The sequence below is a fragment of the Amblyraja radiata genome, chromosome 38, assembly GCF_010909765.2.
Source record: "Amblyraja radiata isolate CabotCenter1 chromosome 38, sAmbRad1.1.pri, whole genome shotgun sequence".
Lineage (NCBI taxonomy): Eukaryota > Metazoa > Chordata > Chondrichthyes > Rajiformes > Rajidae > Amblyraja > Amblyraja radiata.
In genome coordinates this window covers 4,375,671-4,399,183 of record NC_045993.1, presented here as the reverse complement: position 1 = coordinate 4,399,183, position 23,513 = coordinate 4,375,671, and the positions used below count along the sequence as shown (strand labels likewise).

At 46.3% G+C, this 23,513-nt stretch overlaps 1 protein-coding gene and 1 non-coding gene across 2 annotated transcripts in view; both read right to left on the bottom strand.

Annotated features, from left to right (window-relative positions):
- grin2b (glutamate ionotropic receptor NMDA type subunit 2B) overlaps positions 1-23,513 on the bottom strand; it is a 200,878-nt gene that overhangs the window by 171,686 nt on the left and 5,679 nt on the right. The window contains exon 2 of the mRNA XM_033013248.1: positions 17,183-17,602. Within this exon, the coding sequence (XP_032869139.1) occupies positions 17,183-17,590 (408 nt within the window). The 5' untranslated portion in view covers positions 17,591-17,602. The remainder of the gene's footprint in view (positions 1-17,182; positions 17,603-23,513) is intronic.
- LOC116967126 lies at positions 17,754-17,915 on the bottom strand. Its single transcript, XR_004410149.1, has one exon. It is a non-coding gene; the product is annotated as a U1 spliceosomal RNA (small nuclear RNA).

Genomic DNA, 23,513 nt, shown 5'->3' with positions numbered 1-23,513 from the left:
AGGCAATTTTTTAGGCAACTACAGGTGACTAGGCTGTCACCCCACATGGTTGCCGGGGTGTCACCTGTATGGGCATGAGAAGTCTCCTCAGTCCTCATATCACGAATCTATCTATCTCTGCCTTAAAAAATATCCATTGACTTGGCCTCCACAGCCTTCTGCGGCAAATAATTCCACAGATTCGCCACCCTCTGACTAAACAAATTCCTCCTCATCTCCGACCTAAAGGAACACCCTTTAATTCTGAAGCTGTGACCTCTAGTCCTAGACTCTCCCACCAGTGGAAACATCCTCCCCACATCCACAAGCCTTTCACTAATGGGTAAGTTTGAATAATCCTTCCAAACTCCTGTATGGAGTACAGGCCCTGAATACTGGTTCCGTGCTCTCTGTGGCGCCAATGAAGTTAAGGTGGTGCTGTATTGGAGGCAGATCTCTGATCCATTCTTCTGACCCTCCTTTCACAGGCTGTACGCTTTCAGACTGGAACGTGACTCAGAGAGTGTTGCACAGCAGCGAGACACCACCAAGGCTTAGAAGACTTGCCACTTTAACTTGCCCCCCTGCTGTTAACAGGACCACAGGTCCTGGGCTCCCATTGATTCACGGTTTAACAATAGATAAACCGACCTTTCCAGTTGAAGACGGGTAGACTGCTGTTCAGAGAGGTCGCCGCTGTGTTTCTGCCTCTCACTGTCACAGTAGGCTGAGTGATTTGAATTGGGACAGATCCCCAGACGGGAAAAAATCTTTGGTACTTTTTATTCGTATATGGCTGAGCAATTTGAATCGACAAATTTGACTTGTTTTTTTCTTTAGAAGTAGAATTAATTCTTATCTTACTATAAAAACAGAGGCAGGTTAAAAGAAAGAGTTGATATACAAAGGCATCTGCTCAAACGAGGATGGATGGATGGAGATGATGTCTGTGCAATGATGTAGATGCATTTAATGGAAAAAATAAATCGAGAAAGAGATCAGGAGATAGACAGTTAGATAAACAGAGGTTGATATTTTCCTTTGACTGAATGTTAACTTCATCTGCTATGGTCTTTGTCCGTCGGAAACCAGCACCACTGCATCGCTAATGTTTTCAACAATAATAATAATAATAATAATAATAATAATAATAATAATAATAATAATAATAATAATAATAATAATAATAATAATAATAATAAACTATTGTTTCATTCAGACTGGATAGACTCGGCTTGTACTCGCTAGAATTTAGGGGGGATCTTATAGAAACGTACAAAATTCGTAAGGGGTTGGACAGGCTAGATGCAGGAAGATTATTCCCGATGTTGGGGAAGTCCAGAACAAGGGGTCACAGTTTAAGGATAAGGGGGAAATCTTTTAGGACCGAGATGAGAAAAACATTTTTTACACAGAGAGTGGTGAATATCTGGAATTCTCTGCCACAGAAGGTAGTTGAGGCCACAGTTCATTGGCTATATTTAAGAGGGAGTTAGATGTGGCCCTTGAGGCTAAAGGGATCAGGGGGTATGGAGAGAAGGCAGGGATGGGATACTGAGTTGGATGATCAGCCATGGTCATATTGAATGGCGGTGCAGGCTCGAAGGGCCGAATGGCCTACTCCTGCATCTAATTTCTATGTTTCTATGTTTCTACGTTTCTAAGAGTCCCGGCTTGGTTCCAGCCCCTTTCCACCTAGGCACCTATTGTCTATTGTCTATTGTCATTTGGTCTCCATTTGTTGCCAGGACTAGAGGGTCTGAGCTGGAGGCGGAGGTTGAGTAGGCTGGGACTCCATTCCTTGGAGCGAAGGAGGATGATGGGTGATCTGATGGCAGTGTGTAAGATCATGAGAGGAACAGATCGGGTAGATGCACAGAGTCTCTTGCCCAGAGTAGGTGAATCGAGGGCCAGAGGCGTAGGTTTAGGGTGAAGGGGGAAAAGATTTAATAGGAATCTGAGGGGTAACATTTTCAAACAAAGGATGGTGGATGAATGGAACAAGCTGCCAGAGGAGGTAGATGAGGCTGGGACTACCCAATGTGTAAGAAGCAGTTTGACAGGTACATGGATAGGACAGGTTTGGAGGGATTTGGACCAAACGCGGGCAGGTGGGACTAGTGTAGCTGGGACATGTTGGCCGATGTGGGCAAGTTGGGCCGAAGGGCCTGTTTCCGCACTGTATCACTCTATGACTCTATCTCTCTACATCACCGTGTATATCTCTCATTCTCATTTCCTCTGACCCTCAGTCTGAAGAAGGGTCTCGTCCCGAAACGTCACCTATTCCTTTTCTCCAAAGATGCTGTCTGACCCGCTGAGTTACTCCAGCTTTTTGCGTCCATCTTCGATTTAAACCAGCATCTGCAGTTCCTTCCTACACATCCAGCCCCTTGTAATCTGTGTTCAATCAAACCATATGCAATGGTTATTGGTGATGCCAAGGATTGAGTGGATGGGTCCTGGCAGGAAATAGCTCAAACCAAGCATAGAAACCTATCTTTAGTCAAACAGTACTGAACCTGTGGCATTTAATCTCACACCTTCATTAAAGCTGTTATCATTAATGATGCAGGTATCTATAATCAGATTTTGAAAACGAGCAGGATTCGAGCATGGAGATGGTCCAGAGGCTAATCTGTGTGTTTATGTTGTCAAGCACTTGGAACGAGGAGCTGAAGAAGATGATGAAAGTGCTGGGTGAATGACATCAAGGGTGAACAGTCACAGGAAGGGAGCAACCGAGTTAACGTACGGTCTAACGCCAAGGCTTAATGGGGCAGTGTTTACATGGTTCTTGCATGGAGGTCACACATGGCCAACTTATGTCAGAAAGGAGCAGCCAGCTGTCGACACTGGACAAAATGAACCAGGGACTAGAAATTAAATGTCCTCTGCTTTAAGCGGTAACAAGCATCTTTTGGCAACAGATCAGGGGCAGGTTTAGGAGAGGAGGGACCAGATGGGTTTAGTTTACATTCGAGATACAGTGCGGGAACAGTCCCTTTGGCCCATCGAGTCCATGCCGACCAGCGATCCCCGTACACTATCACTACACACTTGGGGCAATTTACAATTTTTAACCGAAGCCAATTAACCTACAAACATGTACGTTTTTGGAGTGTGGGAGGAAACCGGAGCACCCGGAGAAAACCCACACGATCATGGAGAGAAGGTAAAAAACTGTACAGGCTGCACCCGTGGTCAGGATTAGACCCAGGTCTCTGGCACTGTAAGGCAGCAACTCTACCGCTGTGCCACAGTGCCGCCCCATTGATGTTGGAAAATTGCCCAAGTGCTTGAAGACGGAGGATGCATGTTTTGCTTCCCATCCTGCACTGGAAGCGGGCTGCATTTTGCATGCATTTCCAGGGCAGATTAGTTTAGCTTAGTTCATTGTCACATGAAAGGCTTTCTCTCCAATGAAGAGAAATGTGGCGCATTATTGGAGGCAGTATTGTGTACATTGTATTGCGTGCAGTGAAAGGCTTTTGTTTCGTGCTAACCAACCAGCAGAAAGACAATACATGATTACAATCGAACCATCCACAGGGTGCAGAAACATGATGAAGGGAATAACGTGAATAGCGTTTAGTGCAATGTAAAGTGCAAGGTAAACTCCGATCAAGGATAGTCCGAGGGTCTCCAATGAGGTCGGTAGTCAAGTCACTTTTATTTATATAGCACATTTAAAAAGCAACTCTCGTTGGCCAAAGTGTTTTACATTGGTATAAGAATAGAAACATAGACATAGAAACATAGAAGATAGGTGCAGGAGTAGGCCATTCGGCCCTTCGAGCCTGCACCGCCATTCGATATGATCATCCAACTCAGTATCCCATCCCTGCTTTCTCTCCATACCCCCTGATCCCTTTAGCCACAAGGGCCACGTCTAACTCCCTCTTAAATATAGCCAATGAACTGTGGCCTCAACTACCTTCTGTGGCAGAGAATTCCACAGATTCACCACTCTCTGTGTAAAAAATGATTTTCTCATCTCGGTCCTAAAAGACTTCCCTCTTATCCTTAAAATGTGACCCCTAGTTCTGGACTTCCCCAACATCGGGAATAATCTTCCTGCATCTAGCCTGTCCAACCCCTTAGGAATTTTGTAAGTTTCTATAAGATCCTCTATAAGTATAACAAACAACAGTGGTTCATGGATTAAATACAAACATCACTACATGCATATAGCCCTCGCTCAGAGGACGTCAAGAAAGGCTTGGGAGTAGAGATGAGTTTTTAGTCTCGACTTAAAGGAGTCGATGGAGGGGGCAGTTCTGATGGGAAGAGGGATGCTGCTGTTCCACAGTCTAGGAGCTGCAACCGCAAAGGTGGTAGTTCAGGACTGTGCTCTAGTTGTGGTAGGGTGGTGCGGTTGCCTGATCATTCATTCCATCATGTGGTGGAATCAGAGCCGGAGTTGGAGGGAGGGGGTGCCGGGCAACTCACCCAAGGACAGAAATGCAGGAACAGTGATCGGTGGAAACCACAATATGCTGGTCAAGAAGGTGGGATCGCCTTCGTGGGTCAAAGTACAGGGAAATGGGGAGGTCAAGGAGGCTGGAAGGATAGATCGAGGGATTGGGTGGCAGGAAGGACTGGGTCAGAGGGGATTGAAACAGTAGGTTGAAGGAGTAGGGTTGTCTGCATCAAAGGGCAGGATTGGAAGGTTAGTAGGGGCAAGATTGGTATCAGGATCAGAGAAAGATCAGGAGATTAAACGGTGGGTTCCGCAGGAAGTAGTCAAAGAGAAACAGGCCCTTCAGCCCAGAACATCCATGCCGTCCCATTTGCCCACGTAAGAAACGTAAGAAGCTTCGGTATCTTGCCTATTTAAGTGTCCATCGTTTTAGGTAACCCGTGCTTTCTCCTTCCTTCCCCTCCCCCTTCCCAGTTCTCCAACAAGTCCAGGAACAGAGAGCCAGGGCCTATTTAAAGTCCTTGGCAGCTCTGGCTCCTATGGGACCAGTCTAAGGAGATCCTCATTGTGCAACATTGAATCTGGCCACAGGCAAGGTAAAGGCATGGACAACCTATAGGTGGCACTGCATGGGACATACATGGGAGCAGCTGGTAGATGTTCAGAGACAGAACCGTGGGGTCAACGCAACTCAAGCCCCTCCAGTCGTTCTATAAAATCTAATCACATAAAGGATAAGAGACCAGGCCTTCATACCAAACTACTGAGGGAAGATCCTTAGCACCGCGTAAACCTGAGGCAGAAAGAGGGGTTTGGACACAGATAGACACAAAATGCCAGAGTAACTCAGCGGGACAGGCAGCATCTCTGGAGAGAAGGAATGGGTGATGTTTCGGGTTGGGACCCTTCTTCAGACTGATGTCAGGGGGGAGGGAGATAGATAGATAGATAAGGAAGTGTAAGGTGTGAAAACAGGGCAAAGGGAATCGAGATCAGGGAAAATGTAGAATAGATCATTGTTAGGAATGGATGGCTCTATTGGTATTGGTGTTGGTTCATTATTGTCACAGGTATTGAGATATGTGAAAGGACTTTGTTTTCTGTTGCGATCCAGGCTAATCACATCATGCACGAGTGCATCAGGCAATGCAAAGGAGAAAATAAACAGTAAAAGTGCAGATTCTAAAAAGTGCAAAAGCTGCAATAGGATATATTGCAAGATCAGGAATTCATCCCTAGCATAGAAGAGGAGATTTTAAGAGTTTGCTAACAACTTGTAAGAAGCTGTGCTTTAAGGGCCTGTCCCACTTTCCCAAATTATTCACAAATTCTCCCGAGTTATTCATGAATTCTCCCAAGTTTTCCCCTTGATTCAAACTCGCAGAATGTTCGTAACGAGGTTGTGGATATATCGCAGCGGCTCGTTATGCCAGCCATTGGTACTCGGGGCTATTTTTTTACTCGTGGGCATTTTTTATCGGGCTGGAAAAAACGTCCCGACTTACCCGATGCCACGAGTACCTACGGCTGGCTTAACGAGCCGCTACGATATATCTACAAACTCCTACGGACTCGTTACGAACATTCACTATGTAAGGTGTCCTTGAGATGTCTGAAAGGCGCCCATTAAATAAAATTTATTATTATTATTATTATTCTGCGAGTTTGAATCAAGGGGGAAAACTCGGGAGAATTCGTGTATAACTCGGGAAGGTGGGACAGGCTGATGGCACGCGCTTTCAAGCTTTTGTACCTTCTGCCCTACAGGAAAGGGGAGAAGAGGGAATGACTGGGGTGTGAGCAGTCCTTGATAACGTTGGCTGCTTTCTTGAGAACGTATAGAGTGAAGTATGGATGGAGTCGGCAAGTTAGGTAGAAGATCCTGTTTGGCACGGACAAGTTGCGCTGAAGAGCCTGTTTCCGTGCTGTGCGGCTACGAGTCTGCGACTCCTTGACTCTAAATCCATCTTTGCCAATCGCATATGAGGTTGTCGGCTATCCGCTGTCCTCAGTCCTCAGATTTGTGAGACTGAGCACAACAGTCGGACGGCCGCACATACGTTTAGCACCAACCAGCCAAACACCAATTCAGAGTTTTTTCCATTTCTAAGATAATGAAGCAAGCTGCCAAATATCGATAAAAAATTAATTGGTTCACCAACGTCGTCGGGAAAGGTAAGTATACCCGGGGGCTCCAACACCACATCGCTTGGTTGCTTCTTAATGCCTTGAGGACAAGTCGAGGTGGACAAGGAATGTAGTTTCATTCATGTTGATGTGCCCCAAAGGATCGGCTGAGCGATCCTTGCCTAGACATTGCTAAGTGCCTGAAGGTAGGCTGGTGGGCTCATGTCACCAGAGGTTGCTCAAGTACAAGGAGGCACAGCACTGCACTTCAACTGGTACAGACCATATCGGCTCAACACTCGATTCCACCGATACAGCTGTTCATCACATGGCTGTGTCAAGACATACAATCTGATTTGTGATTGCTCTGGGGTCCCCCAGGTGGATCTTGGGCAGTTTCGACAGTTTCGGCTGGTTGTATCCGACGTTAAATCATCTCCTTGCATCTTCCATTAACTTCTAATCAATTACTGTTCTACTGTACGTCACAGTCTGCTTCATCCTGGCTGCGGACCAGTCCAGGCTACTAACCTGCCAAACTCTCCAGTTCATCACTCAACACCATTTCTGCACCACTGCCAGCGAGAAACATAAAAGAGGAAGAAAGACCTTGCATTTGTATCCCGAGTCCAATTGAAATAGCTATCCAATTAGACCTACCCCTACGCATTCTCCAGAGCTGTGCAGTATTTTTTTCCTTCAATACATCCAATTCTCTTTTGAAGGTTACCATTAAATCAGTTTCCATGTCTCTCCCAAGCAGACCATCCGAGATCATAATTCCCCCCCCCCCCCCCCCCCCCCGGAGGATAAACATTCTCGTCTTTGCTCTGATTCTTCTGCCAATTATCTTAAATCTGTGCCCTCTGGTCATCAACCTTGCACCATCTTCCAGAGAACAAAGCAGCAACTGATCATACGGGCAGATGTCATGCGTATTTATGGATGTGTATTCTCATCTGTCTTTGTGGATGAAATAGACATTGACCAAGAAGAGGATGACGTGGTGAAATGATAAATAGAGAAACGGAGAACAAATTAAGAGGTCCGCCATCTTTAAACACACACACACACACACACACACAGATAATAATTCAGTAGCATTTACCATAGTTGTAAAAAAAGACAATGACTGCGTAAAAGGATTTGAGTATAGGAGCAGGGAGGTTCTACTGCAGTTGTACAGGGTCTTGGTGAGACCACACCTGGAGTATTGCGTACAGTTTTGGTCTCCTAATCTGAGGAAAGACATTCTTGCCATAGAGGGAGTGCAGAGAAGGTTCACCAGACTGATTCCTGGGATGTCAGGGCTTTCATATGAAGAAAGACTGGATAGACTCGGCTTGTACTCGCTAGATTTTAGAAGATTGAGGGGGGGATCTTATAGAAACTTACAACATTCTTAAGGGGTTGGACAGGCTAGATGCAGGAAGATTGTTCCCGATGTTGGGGAAGTCCAGAACAAAGGGTCACAGTTTAAGGATAAGGGGGAAGTCTTTTAGGACCGAGATGAGAAAAACATTTTTTACACAGAGAGTGGTGAATCTCTGGAATTCTCTGCCACAGAAGGTAGTTGAGGCCAGTTCATTGGCTATATTTAAGAGGGAGTTAGATGTGGCCCTTGTGGCTAAGGGGATCAGGGGGTATGGAGAGAAGGCAGGTACGGGATACTGAGTTGGATGATCAGCCACGATCATATTGAATGGCGGTGCAGGCTCGAAGGGCCGAATGGCCTACTCCTGCACCTAATTTCTATGTTTCTATGACTGACCAGGTGATAAAGTTCTAAATTGGGGTAAAACAAGCTTCAGTGACCATTGATCAATCCATCTCAGCACAATGGGAGGTGTCCTGCAAGGAATTAGGATTCCAACTTAATTGCCTTGAAAGTCAATTGCTTAAAGCTGTTTTTTTATTTTTATTTAATCAATCTTTCTCTGGAATGGAATGCAGTTACGACTTCTTCCAGAAGCTCTCACCACAGCTCTTGGACAATGTGACCAAGCCTTTGGGGGCAGGTCCCCTGGATGCCATTGGGAATGGTGGCATCAGGGTGCACAGGATCTTGTCATTCCCACAACAAGGGAACTGCAACATCCCAGCAGCATGCCCACACAAGGTGCCCATGTAAACGCAATGGCTTGGGACCTACACGCATACATGGATAGGACAGGTTTGGAGGAATATGAACCAAACGCAGGCAGGTGGGACTCGTGTAGCTGGGGCATGTGGGCAAGTTGGGCCGAAGGGCCTGTTTCCACGCTGTATCACTCTGTGACTCTATGGCCTCTGCAAGATAAGTGAAACACACATCTATGCCACAATCTCCTTTCCCTCATTCAGTCTCCAGGCAAGCCCCAATTCCACCCAATCTGTGCTTCGCACTTTCGTGGTGAAAAGGGACCCCTCTCGTATCCCCTCATTCTCTTCCCCTTATCCTAAATCTGTGTCCTTTCGTTTAGCTTGGTTTAATTTAGTTTAGAGATACAGCGTGGAAATAGGCCATTTGGCCCACCAAGTCCGCACCGACCAGTGACCACCCCATACACTAGCACTATCCTACACACCACAGACAATCTACAATTTTAACCAAGCCAATTTGTCCCCAAACCTGTACATCTTTCGAGTGTGGGAGGAAACCAGAGCTTCCGGAGAAAACCCATGTGGTCAGAGGGCGGTGGAGGCAGGTTCTCTGGATGCTTTCAAGAGAGAGCTAGATAGGGCTCTTAACAATAGCGGAGTCGGGGGATATGGGGAGAAGGCAGGAACGGGGAACTGACTGGGGATGATCAGCCATGATCCCATTGAATGGCGGTGCTGGCTCGAAGGGCCAAATGGCCTACTCCTGCACCTATTGTCTATTGTCTATTGTCACAGGAAGGACGTACTAACTCCATACAGACAGCATCTGTAATCAGGATCGAACTCGGGTCTCTGGCGCTGTAAGACAGCAACTCTACCGCTGCACCACCATGCCGCTCTATGCTGTTCAAATTTTATCTACATCTTCTCTGGAGAATAGTTTCTTGCAGTTTCGACTATCTAACCTTTTATGATTTTATATGCTCCAGTCATGTCTCCTCTTAACCTCCCAGTGGAACGGATCTACCTTCTCCTTATTATGGATTCCTGTCCCTGACCTTCACCTCCTCCTTCACTGAATTCTAAATGACAAAGTCTGCTTCCTTTGTGAATACTGATGAAAAGTTTTCACTTATACCTCACCCACAACATCCGGCTCCACGCATACATTGCCCACGATCTCACTGACTAGTTCAGTATAGTTTAGAGATACAGCGAGGGAACAGGCCCTTCGAAGATTGAGGGGGGGGGGTCTTATAGAAACTTACAAAATTCTTAAGGGGTTGGACAGACTAATTGAGGGGGGATCTTATAGAAACTTACAAAATTCTTAAGGGGTTGGACAGGCTAATTGAGGGGGGATCTTATAGAAACTTACAAAATTCTTAAGGGGTTGGACAGGCTAGATGCAGGAAGATTATTCCCGATGTTGGGGAAGTCCAGAACAAGGGGTCACAGTTTAAGGATAAGAGGGAAGTCTTTTAGGACCGAGATGAGAAAATCATTTTTTACACAGAGAGTGGTGAATCTGTGGAATTCTCTGCCACAGAAGGTAGTTGAGGCCACAGTTCATTGGCTATATTTAAGCGGGAGTTAGATGTGGCCCTTGTGGCTAAAGGGATCAGGGGGTATGGAGAGAAGGCAGGGATGGGACACTGAGTTGGATGATCAGCCATGATCATATTGAATGGCGGTGCAGGCTCGAAGGGCCGAATGGCCTACTCCTGCACCTAATTTCTATGTTTCTATTTTCTATGTTTCTATGACCCACCGAGTCCGCACACTAACACTATCCTACACACACACGGGACAATTTACAATTTTACCGAGCCAATCGGCGTAGAAACCTCCACGTCTTTGGTGTGTGGGAGGAAACCGGAGCTCTCAGAGAAAACCCACTGTGGTCACGGGGAGAATGTACAAACTCCGTACAGATGGCACTCATAGTCTAGATCGAACAAGGTCTCTGGCACTGTGAGGCAGCAACTCTAATACTGCACCACCACACTGCCGTAATGGTTCCTAATTTTTTTGTGCAAGGTAAAGCCAGTAAAGTCTGATCAAAGGTAGTCCGAGGGTCCCTGACGAGGTAGATTGGTTTGTGTGGTAGGGAAAGATGGAACAGGTTGAGAAGACACAAAAGTGGGTCTTCAATTTAAATGTGAACCATCCAGGTCCAATGCCTTGTTTTCCTGTCAGTGACACTTTATCTATGATATGATGACAAATAATAATCCAATATTATTTTTGTGTCATGATTAATGTGTTTTCAATATATGTTATGCACAGTAGCATTTCCCATCAATACAAATTAAAGCTAGGTGTAAACGTAATTTATTTTTATCACACATTTCAATAAAGTACGTTAAAATCTTCTTGTATTCTCATGTTCAAATGGAAAGCAGAGCTTAAGATGCTTCATCAAACTGACTGAGTGAAAGCATGTAATCCAAGCACATTCCTGACTTCCATTGTCCTCTCATGCATTTTGCACAAGAACAGAGGAAAATAGGAGCAGGAGAAGGCCACTCGGCCCCTCTAGCCTGCCCTGCCATTAAATATGGCTTGGGAACAGCTCCATCCAAGACCGTAAGAAATTGCAGCGTATTGTGGATGCAGCCCAGACCATCACACAAACCATCCTCCCTTCTATTGACTCCATCTACACCTCACGCTGCCTCGGCAAGGAAAGCAGCATAATCAAGGACTAGTCGCACCCTGACCACTCCCTCTTCTCCCCTCTCCCACCCTGGTTGCACCCTGACCATTCCCTTTTCTCCCCTCTCACCACCTACTCAGAATCCTGGCAACAATGAACTGCTATTTTACAACAACAACAAAAAGATACAAAGTGCTGGAGTAACTTAGCACTTCAGGCAGCATCTCTGGAGGACATGGATAGGTGACATTTCGGGTAGGTTGTCTGAAGAAAGGTCCAGAACCAAAACATCACCATTCCATGTTCTCCAGAGATGCTGCCTGACCTGCTGAGTTACTCCAGCATTTTGTGTCCCTCAGAATCTTGCTTGTTTCAATAAAATCACTTCCCATGTTCTGTACGCCGATGTATACAGGTCAAACCTGCGCGACCTTTCTTCGAGTCAGAGTCATACATTCAGAAATAGACCCTTCATCCCATCTTCTTCTTGGTTCTTCTTGGTTTCTTGGTCCTCCAAAATATTCCAAATGGAATTTAAACTGGAGGTGCTGGAGGGAGGGCTTAAGCCAGAAAGGGTTTTGGGGAAGAAAGAGCTACCTTAAATTTAGTTGCATCTGGTTGGGTAACTATAGTTAGGTGGAGATTATTCCATGCTTTAATTGTGCGGGGGAAGAACGAATTGTTGTACACATCTGTCTTTGTAGCTGGGATCACAAATTGGATCGAATGCCCTCGTCTGCTCCTAATTGGTTTGGGTTTGGTGTAGGTCTTGTAATATATGTCGGGCTGACCATTTAACATTTTGTAAAAACAGGTCAAACGGTGAGCTTCACGTCTGTCTTGGAGAGGGTTCCTTCCACCCCAGTGAAGTTGTCCACGCTCACCATTGTCTTTGCTGCATCTATTTACCAGCTTTTGGTCCACAGCCCAAATCCGTCACTGCCTTGGTCATTCAAATACTGGTCTGGGTGATATGAGAGTTTCTGCCTCCAGTTCAGTTTAGTTTTATTGTCACATGTATCAAGGTGCAGTGAGTGAAAAGCTTTTGTTGTGTGCTAGTCAGCGGAAAACAATATGTGATTACAATTGAGCTATGTACAGTATATAGATACAGGATAAGGGAATAACGTTCAGTGCAAGGTTAAGCTAGCAAACTCTGATCAAGTCTGAAGAAGGGTTTCGGCCCGAAACGTCACCTATTTCCTTTGCTCCATAGATGCTGCCGCACCCGCTGAGTTTCTCCAGCACTTTTGTCTACCTTCAAACTCTGATCAAAGATAGTCCGAGGGTCACCAATGAGGTAGATAGTAGATCAGGACTGCTTTCTAATTGTGTTCCAGATTCCAACCACCTTTTGGACAAAATATTCCTCCTTACCTATGCCCTCCTATTGGAAAACTCTGTTAAGGAGAACAGTTTACTGGGAGCTACAGTATGTATCGATGCACCTCCACTCTGTACACCTCTATCAGGTCCTTCTTCATAAGATCATAAGATCATGTGATAGGAGTGGAATTAGGCCATTCGGCCCATCAAGTCTACTCCACCATTCAATCATGGCTGATCTATCTCTCCCTCCTTACCCCATTCTCCTGCCTTCTCCCCACGACACCAGAACTAATCAATAATCTACCTATCTCTGCCTTAAAAATATCCACTCACTTTGCCTGCACAGTCTTCTGTGGCAAAGAATACCACCAGAGTCTCCACCGAGGAGACACAAAAAGCTGTCTGAAGAAGGCCTCGACCCGAAATGTCACCCATTCCTTCTCTTCAGAGATGGTGCCTGCCCTGCTGAGTTACTCCAGCTTTTTGTGTCTATCTTTGGTTTAAACCAGCATCTGCAGTCCCTTCCTACACAGATTCACCACCCTCTGACTAGAAATTCCTCCTCATCTCCTTCCTAAAAGAACGTCCTTTAATTCTGAAGCAACGACCTCCAGTCCTAGACTCTCCCACTAGTGGAAACATCCTCCCCACTCTATCCAAGCCTTTCACTCTTCAGCAAGGAAGAAAAACTCGGCCTAACCTATAGACAGAGACTGAATCGGCTCGAATACAGCACAGAAACAGGCCCTTCGGCCCACCAAGACTGTGCCGACCATTCACTAGTACTAGCGGGGATGATCAGGCATGATCACATTGAATGGCGGTGCTGGCTCGAAGGTCCGAATGGCCTGCTCCTGCACCTATTGTCTATTGTCTAATCCTACACACACTAGGGACAATTTACAATCTTTACCCAATTAACCTACAAACCTGTGCGTCTTTAGAATATGGGAGGAAACAGGAGCACCCTGGGGAAAACCCATGGGGTCACGGGGAGAACGTGCAAACTCCGTACAGACAGCGGCCATAGTCAGGTTTGAACGCTTTAAGGCGGCAACTCTATCGTTACACCACTAAATCTTTATTGCGTAGAGCATGGAAACAGGCCCCTCGGCGCATTGAATCCACACCAAGACCCATTTACACTAATACTATTTTATTTTACACACATTCCGTCGGCCCACTGAGTCTGCGCCGACCAGTGATCCCTGCACACTTACACTATCCTGCACACTTACACTATCCTACACACTTACACTATCCTACACACACTGGGCACAATTTGTCAATTGTACCAAGCAAATTAACCTACTCTACTTTTCTCCACTGAAACGACCAAACTGCTCCCATTATTCCAGATGTGGCCCCACCAGTGTTTTATAAACATTGGCTATAACTTGGCTACTCTTGAATTCAGTAGCACATGTAACGAAGGTCTATATGACTGCCACCACATCTACATGTGCTGCCACCTTCAGGGATCTTTGGGACATACAACAATAACCCTCTGTTCTCCAGTGCTCCCCAGGGTCCTATCATTCACTTTCCGATCCTTATCTGCCCTCTCGCAAAGCTGCACTTCACACTCATTGGAATTAAATTCCGTCAGCCCATTGAAGCTGTGCAGATGATCAATATGTTTCTGTAGCTGCACTGTCCACAACTCGACCAATGTTGATGTCATCTGCAAACTTACTAATCACACCTCCTATATAAACATCAAAGTCACTATTGTACACAGCAAACAGCAGGGGTCCCAGTATTGACCACCGCAGTACACCACTGGTCTCGGATTTCCATTCATAAATGCAACCCTTCGACATCACCCACTCTCTCATTCTACTTGGTTCGGCAGCATGAGCGCCCAGGAGCGGAAAAGACTACAAAAAGTAGTAAACACTGCCCAGTCCATGGTACACAAAAATGCTGGAGAAACTCAGCGGGTGCAGCAGCATCTATGGAGCGAAGGAAATAGGCAACGTTTCGGGTCGAAACCCGGAAGGGTTTCGGCCCGAAACGTTGCCTATTTCCAGAAGGGTTTCGGCCCGAAACGTTGCCTATTTCCTTCGCTCCATAGATGCTGCTGCACCCGCTGAGTTTCTCCAGCATTTTTGTCTACCTTCGATTTTCCAGCATCAGCAGTTCCGTCTTAAACACTGCCCAGTTCATCATCGGCTCTGACCTCCCTACCATCGAGGGGATCTATCGCAGTCGCTGCCTCAAAAAGGCTGGCAGCAGCATCATCAAGGACCCACACCATCCGGAGCTCCTGGAGAAAACTCATGCAGGTCACGGGGAGAACGTACAAAATCCGTACAGACAGCGCCCGCGGTCAGGATCGAACCCGGATCCCTGGCGCTGTGAGGCAGCAACTCCACCGCTGTGCCCACCGCACCACCCGTAGTTCTGAAGGGAACCACCAGTGCTCAGATCTGGACTGATCCCCGTACACTGTTCGTCCAGATTACTGAGAGGTCAGGGGGGAAAAATCTGATGTCAACTGTGGGGGCCAAGTTGAGATGCCAGCTTTACCCTGAGGTACGCACTCCCAGGTGCTGTGCAAGGTCGGACCTGGCTCAAGACCTAAATGGGTGGCGAGTCTTTTCTTTAGAGATGCTGCGCGGAAACAGCCCTCAGCCCACTGAGCTGAGCTGACCAGCAATCACCCAGACACTAGCAATATCCGACACACTTAAAAATTTTACCGAGGACAATTAGCCTACAAACCTGTATGTCTTTGGAGCGTGGGATGAAACCGATGCTCCCATTCAGTCACAGGGAGACAGAACGTACAAACTCCGTACAGACAGCACTCACAGCCAGGATTGACCCTGGGTCTCTGGTGCAGTAAGGCAGCAACTATTAAGGGCCTGTCCCACTTACGTGTCCTTGGCTCGCAAATTACACGACCTCATGGTCGCGTAGAGGCGCACGGGCATCCTATGTCCACGCGGGGGCCGGTCCCACCGAGAAGCGCGGAGGGGTATGTAGTTGTGCGCGACATCGCGCGGGGCTCCGAAATTTTTGTAGCGAATGAAATCTTCGCGGGCCAACGGTCTGTCGCGGAACTGACTGCCAAAGTGGGACAGGCCCAAGACCCTGGACCTCCAACAGCAGCAGAAGCAGGCAAACGATCGTTGAACTCGGCCTGCGGCTCACGGCCATTGCGGTCCGGATCCGCCCCCACCTACTCCCAGAGCAGGGCCAAGAAAACCCCAAAGAGTCAAAGAGACAAAGATCAAAGACTCATACAGCACAGAAACAGGCCATTTGGCCCAACACAGCCATGCCAACAAAGATGCCCCATCTAAGCTACTCCCATTTATCAATGTTTGGCTCATAAACCTTTCCTATCCACGTCCAAATGTCTTTTATTGTACATTTCATTGCCTCGACTAATTCTTCAATTATTGCTTTAATGTCTAAAATGATTTCTAAGTCTTCGTTTTCATATTTTCAAGATGTTATATCAATTCTTAATTGCTTACTTTAATTTTGTTCGCTTTTCCAAATGTTGCTAAAAGTCTGAGATATTTATAAGGTGTGGAAATCTATGACAGCTTTGTCAAGCGGCAGAGCTCCCTGACCACTGTATTGCTGACAAAGCCCAGCAGGTGTGTGCTGAGGTCCGGCCTTTGCAGTAGGCCATCCGAAGCCTAGCGCTCAGCGTTGAAGCAGGCTCTTCGGCCTACCTTGCCCCAGTCAACGTCCAAGTTGACATACTTCCTATTCATATACTGTATATTCCTTCTGCAGTTGTACAGGGCCCTAGTGAGACCACACCTGGAGTATTGTGTGCGGTTTTGGTCCCCTAATTTGAGGAAGGACATTCTTGCTATTGAGGGAGTGCAGCGTAGGTTTACAAGGTTAATTCCCGGGATGGCGGGACTGTCATATGCTGAGAGAATGGAGCAGCTGGGCTTGCACACTCTGGAGTTTAGAAGGATGAGAGGGTATCTCATTGAAACATATAAGATTGTTAAGGGCTTGGACACGCTAGAGGCAGGAAACATGTTCCCGATGTTGGGGGAGTCCAGAACCAGGGCCCACAGTTTAAGAATAAGGAGTTAGAACGGAGACTTTTTCTCACAGAGAGTGGTGAGTCTGTGGAATTCTCTGCCTCAGAGGGTGGTGGAGGCAGGTTCTCTGGATGCTTTCAAGAGAGAGCTAGATAGGGCTCTTAAAAATAGCGGAGTCAGGAGATATGGGGAGAAGGCAGGAATGGGGTACTGATTGGGGATGATCAGCCATGATCACATTGAATGGCGGTGCTGGCTCGAAGGGCCAAATGGCCAACTCCTGCACCTATTATCTATTGTCTGATGTATATGTCCAAAAGTCTTTTAGAGTCATAATTGCATCTGCTGCTATTGCCGAACTACTGGTGCCAAACAATTTGCCACAGAGCAAACGTAGAGATCAGGGGAGCTGAGGGAAGAACTCCGTTACAGTGAGTAAAGAGATCTTTGGTCATATCGAACATACAGTACATTACATCGGCTCCATAGATGAATACCAATAGTTAAAGCATCCAGCGATAACTAAGCAACCAGCACATGAAGAGAGCAAAAGCCAGCTCCTACCTTGTCTGCCATTATCATCGAGGAGCCGCCGTGTATTCCAAGGATTGGGATCATAGTCTGAGCGGAAATAAAATCCAAAATTTCTGCAATGGATTCGTGATCGGTGTCATCGCCAAACACCACGCCGTGCATCTTCATCCCGGACATGAGGTCGCACACGCGCGTTATGATGCTCTTGGGGTCGGTCTCGTTGACCGACACCTGTACCACGTTGGGGTCGATGGACAAATGTTGGAAGTCATCTTTGTTCACAACGTCTTTGACGTCCATCTCGCAGGACGTGCCACCGAGGATCACGGCTATGTTCAGGGTGGATTTGCTCTTCAAGATGCCTTTCGCCCAAACCACATGAGACACGAGAATGAATAAAACCTTCAGAAGATGCAAGCCCATGTGCCTCATCTTCATTGAATTTATTCCCTGCAATAAATAAGTACAGCCTTAAACCAAAGTAATCAATATACAGCTAAACACCGAGATGGGAGCAGGATCAGAGTTGTAACAAAGAACTGCAGATGCTGTTTTTTTTTTTTTTTTTTTTTTTTTTTAAATTTTTTTTTATAATTTTTTTTACATTTTTGCGAACGCAGTCCCCCACTACCACAAATTCTGCAGTCGAGTATCCCGCATTTGGGGACATCGCAGGCGTCAGCACACCCGAATTGCAATGGGATAGCCTTGTCCTGGGAGAAACGCCTTTTTGATCACAGTCTCTCCCCTGCCAGGGAAGTATGCAGATGCTGGTTTAACAAAAAAAGACACAAAGCGCTGGAGTAACTCAGTGCGTCGGGCAGCATCTCTGAAGAACATGGTTAGGTGACGTTTTGGGTCGGGACCCTTCTTCAGATTCATCGTGGCGGTGGGTTGGAAGAGAGGAGGGGCAGGACAAAGTGATAGGTGGATACAGGCCAGATGGTTGGACAAAGCCAGATATTAAATTAATAGAATGTGGGATAAGGACAGAGGAGTTGCAGACTGTGAAGCCAGAGGAAGGAATATAGGTGAAAGGGGAGGGAGCGGAGAGTTCAGAAGATCGGCATTAGTGGCTGTGCTAATTCCTATGGATTTACATCTTTAGTTTCCGTACCATTGACCTGAAATGCCACAGATCTCCCCACAGATGCTGCCTGAGCAGTAGATTATTTCCACCCCTTTCTCTAGATGTATTCCAGACTAAAACAGATTTTAAAGCAAGTGTCCTCACTAAGGTATCATGCAAAAGATGAATTTGGTTCTGGAGAAGATATTGAAAATCCGTTAAAAAAGGCAGTAAAAGCTGGAAACACTCAGCGGGACAGGCAGCATCTGTGGAAAGAATAATAGAGTTAACACGGGCGGCACAGTGATGAAGCGGTGGAGTTGCTGACTTACAGCGCCAGAGACCCAGGTTTGATCCTGACCCGAGCTGTCTGTAGGGAGTTTGTACGTTCTCCCTGTGACCGTGTGGGTTTTCTCCAGGTGCTTCGGTTTCCTCCCACAGCTACAAAGACGTGCAGGTTTGTAGGTAAATTGGCTTCAGTAAAAATGTGAAATTGTCCCATCGTGATAGTGTACTGGTCGGCACCAACTCAGTGACCCGAGGGAACTGCTCCCACTAGGTATCTCGAAACTAAACTAATTTCTTTAAAACTTATTAACTCGGTTTTTATCTCCACAGATGCTGCTAAAACTGCTGTGCAACTATAAAACCTAAAGGACCCACTCATCAGGGGATTATATGCACCAGATTCAATTGCCTCAAAGTGATCAGGGGGAAACAGTTGGAATTACTCTGAAGCGCCCTTCACTTGCTTGTGCATGCAATGGTGCTTGCATGCACAATTGACTTGGCCAGGTGGGCCATTAAAACATGCACTGAACATTATTGGTGCTACTGCACAAGTCAGGGTGCTTCTGCATGAAGCAGAAGACCCTTACCAATGAGAAAGTTCTCCTATATATCGGAGAGACCAAGCTCAGACTGGCCGATCGTATCGCTGATGCCATCTAAAGATGGGTCCCGACCCGAAACGTCAACTATTCCCTTTTTAGTTCAGTTTCAATAGACAATAGACAATAGGTGCAGGAGTAGGCCATTCGGCGCTTCGAGCCAGCACCGCCATTCAATGTGATCATGGCTGATCATCCCCAATCAGTGAATGGCGGTGTTGGCTCGAAGGGCCGAAGGGCTGAATGGCCTCCTCCTGCACCTATTTTCTATGTTTCTAATGCCTTGCGAATAAAATAGCTGCAAATAAATAACTGCTTATATTTGTATTTATATTTATATTTGCGTTGTACAGTGGTGCAGCAGTTAAATATTTAACACAGCTTATGTGACAAATCCTTTAATCTAATTTCACAATCTACTTTAGCCAGCTTATCCTCTGTATCTGCACAATTGGTTGTATTAAATAGCCAGTAGAGCGGTGTCCCACAACTCCTTGTTCAATCCTGACCTGTCTGTGTGGAGTTTGTACGTTCTCAATAGACAATAGACAATAGGTGCAGGAGTAGGCCATTTGGCCCTTCGAGCCAGCACCGCCATTCAATGTGATCATGGCTGATCATCCCCAATCAGTACCCCGTTCCTGCCTTCTCCCCATATCCCCTGAATCCGCTATTTTTAAGAGCCCTATCTAGCTATCTCTTGAAAGCATCCAGAGAACCTGCCTCCACCGCCCACTGAGGCAGAGAATTCCAGTTTCAGTTTGACTTTATTGCCACGTGTACTGAGGTACAGTGAAAAGCTTTTGTTGCATGCTAACCAGTCAGCAGAAAGACTAATGTATGATTACAATCGAGCCATTCACAATATACAGATACATGATAAGGGAATAATGTTTGGTGGAAAAACTCTAAAAATGACCCTAAAAGGTAGGTGGTCCAATCAAAGATAGTCCGAGCGTCACTAATGAGGTAGATAGTAGTTCAGGGCTGCTCTCTGGTTGTGGTAGGATGGTTCAGTTGCCTGGTAACAGCAGGGAAGAAACTGTCCGTGAATCTGAAAGAGATGCTGCCTGTCCTGCTAAGTGACTCCAGCTTTTTGTGACTATCTTTGTTGTAAACCAGCATCTGCAGTTCCATCGTACACAGAAAATCCTAGAGTTTAGTTTAGTTTAGAGATGCAGCAGACCCTTTGGCCCATCGAGTCTAGGCCGTCCAGCGATCACTGCACATTAACACTGTCCCACACACACTAGGGATAATTTACAATTTTACCATCCTACAGTCCTGTCTGAACAAGTCTGAGGAAGGGTTTTGGCCCGAAACGTTGCCTATTTCCTTTGCTCCATAGATGCTGCCGCACCCGCTGAGTTTCTCCATCATTTTTGTCTGCCTACAAACCTGTACGTCTTTGGAGTGTGGGAGGAAACCGGAGCTCCCGGAGAAAACCCAAACAGGTCAGGGGGAGAACGTGCAAACTCCATAAAGACAGCACCTGCAGTCGGGATCGAACCTGGGTCTCTGGCGCTGAAAGGCAGCAGCTCTACCGCTGCGCCACCATGCAGCCCATAATATGCTTGCAGTAATAACAGAATACCTGCAGCAATGCAGCTCTCCTTCAGTACTGCGCTGACCAACAGCGCAGCAAATCTTGCTGCATTGCTGCTTATATAAGCGGGTGAATAGAGGTTGAACCATCAACAATATTCTTTACTGAAGGCAGTTCATCTCAACTAATGGCATCGTCTGTAACAATTTATCAAAATTATACTATGTGGCGCACATAGTAAAGGTACATTAATACTAATACGTACAGTTTTCCTATTTAAGATATCAATGAAAACCATCAGCCTTCCAGAAACATGAACTAACACAGACAGTTAACTAATTACATTAATCTCCATCCCTCACCCCACCCTAGTTCTCCGACTAGTTTTACTGTCCTCCTGATTAATTATTGTCCTAATCATCCTCCCCTCAGCTAACAATGAACCATTCTACATTTCCTTAATCAACATTCCTCCCCTTTTCCTTCTTTCTTTCCCCCCCCCCCACCCCCCATCAGTCTGAAGAAGGGTTTCGGCCCGAAACGTCGCCTATTTCCTTCGCTCCATAGATGCTGCTGCACCCGCTGAGTTTCCCCAGCAATTTTGTGTACCTTCTGCTTTGATCTGTCCTTTTCACACCTTGCCGTTCCATATCTCTGGTTTTCATCTCCCATGACTCTCAGTCTGAAGAAGGGTGTTGACCTGAAACGTCACCCATTCCTTCTCGCCAGACAGAGATGCTGCCTGCCCCGCTGAGTTAAGCCCCTGTCCCACTTAGGAGACCTAAACAGCAACCTCTGGTGACCTTGCCCGCCACCCAAAGTTTCCATGAGGTCACCGGAGGTTTTGGTCACTCTCCCTAATGGTGGAAAGTGGTTTCCACGTGGTCGAGGCTTCATCTAGGTTGCCGCTATTTTTTCATCATGATTTAAACCGGCCTCGACTAAAAATAGGTTGCCGTTTTAAAAATTGATTAGTTTTTAGTCGCAGGTCTAGTCGAAGCCGGTTTTCTTCATAGTTGAGGAAGGTTTTCAACACATGCGTGGGAGGTGGTAGGAGGTTGTAGGTCACCTCGACCTTGATTTTTTTTTGGGTGGGACAGGGGCTTTACTCCATCATTTTGTGTCTATCTACATTCATCCATAGTCACAATTTCATTGTCCTATCTGGGACATATGACAATAAACTCTCTTGTCTCTTGTCTCTTGTCAAATTCATCTAAATTTTCACCCAGTCTCTTGCTCACTGAAACACATTTGATATTTCTGAAGACCCTACCCCTTGGGCATCAGTAGCCTCTGGGCCTCGTACACACCTGCTCTCACCTCCTCTTCTGCAATTCTTTTCGTTTAGAGATACAGTGCGGAAACAGGCCCTTCAGTCCACCGAGTCCACACTGACCAGTTATCCCTGCACACCAGCACTACCCTACACACACCAGGGACAATTTTTACATTTGTACCAAGCCAATTAACCTACAAACCTGTTTAAGAAGGAACTGCAGATGCTGGAAAATCGAAGGTAGACAAAAATGCTGGAGAAACTCAGCGGGTGCAGCAGCATCGATGGAGCGAAGGAAATAGGCAACGTTTCGGGCCGAAACCCTTCTACAACCTACAAACCTGTACGTCTTTGGAGTGTGGGAGGAAACCGAAGACCGATTTGCTGCTTGACAGCGCCAGTAGACCCAGGTTCGATCCTGACTACGGGTGCTGTCTGTACGGAGTTTGCACCTTCTCCCCGTGACCACGTGGGTTTTCTCCGAGATCTTCGGTTTCCTCCCACACTCCAAAGACATCTGTAGGTTAATTGGCTTGGTATAAGTGTAAATTGTCCTTGGTGTGTGTTGGATAGTGTTAGTATGCGGGGTGATTGCTGGTCATCGCGGACTCAATGGGCTGAAGGGCCGGTTTCCATGCCGTATCTCGAAAGTAAAAGGTGTAATACAATTTTGTTGCCAAGTACTTCACAAAGAATAACTTTAACAATGAAGGTACACAAAAATGCTGGAGAAACTCAGCGGGTGCAGCAGTATCAATGGAGCAAAGGAATAGGTGACGTTTCGGGTCGAGACCCTTCTTCAGACTGATGTGGGGGGGGGGGGGGCGTGAAAAAGAAAGGAAAAGGCAGAGACAGCAGGCTGTGGGAGAGCTGGGAAGGGGAGGGGAAGGAGGGAGAAAGCAAGGACTACCTGAAATTGGAGAAGTCAATGTTCATACCGCTGGGGTGTAAACTAACCAAGAAATATGAGGTGCTGCTCCTCCAATATGCGGTGGGACTCACTCTGGCCATGGAGGAGGCCCAGGACATAAAGTCGGATTCGGAATGGGAGGGGGAGTTGAAGTGCTGAGCCACCGGGAGATCAGGTTGGTTATTGCAAACTGAGCGGAGGTGTTGGACGAAGCGATCGCCAATTTAACAAGAACGTTATTTGTAGCCTAAAATCGCGGGCACCTTTAAATACAGAGTACGATACAAATTTGCAATGTATCAGCTCCAAAATACATTGCTCAACTCAAATCTGAAACACACATAATAGACACAGGCTTCTGATAGAAGCTCAGAAATGTTATATTCAGCCCTTCCCTGTAGGCTCAGTGACATATTTTGCCCAAAAAAACATCAGGCAATTCATTCATGCTTCGAAGATTAAATTCAAGCATTTCCTCAACACCTTCCATTCTTAATAAATGCAAAGTACAACTTTATCTCTTGTCCATTGCTCTGTCTTCCTTTTGTTAATGAAATTAAATTAATTGTATTGGAGTGGTAAGAGACTGTATTCATACGTACTCACACACGCACAATCATGGAAGAATATATCATTGTCAAGAACACACACATATTTATGCTAACAT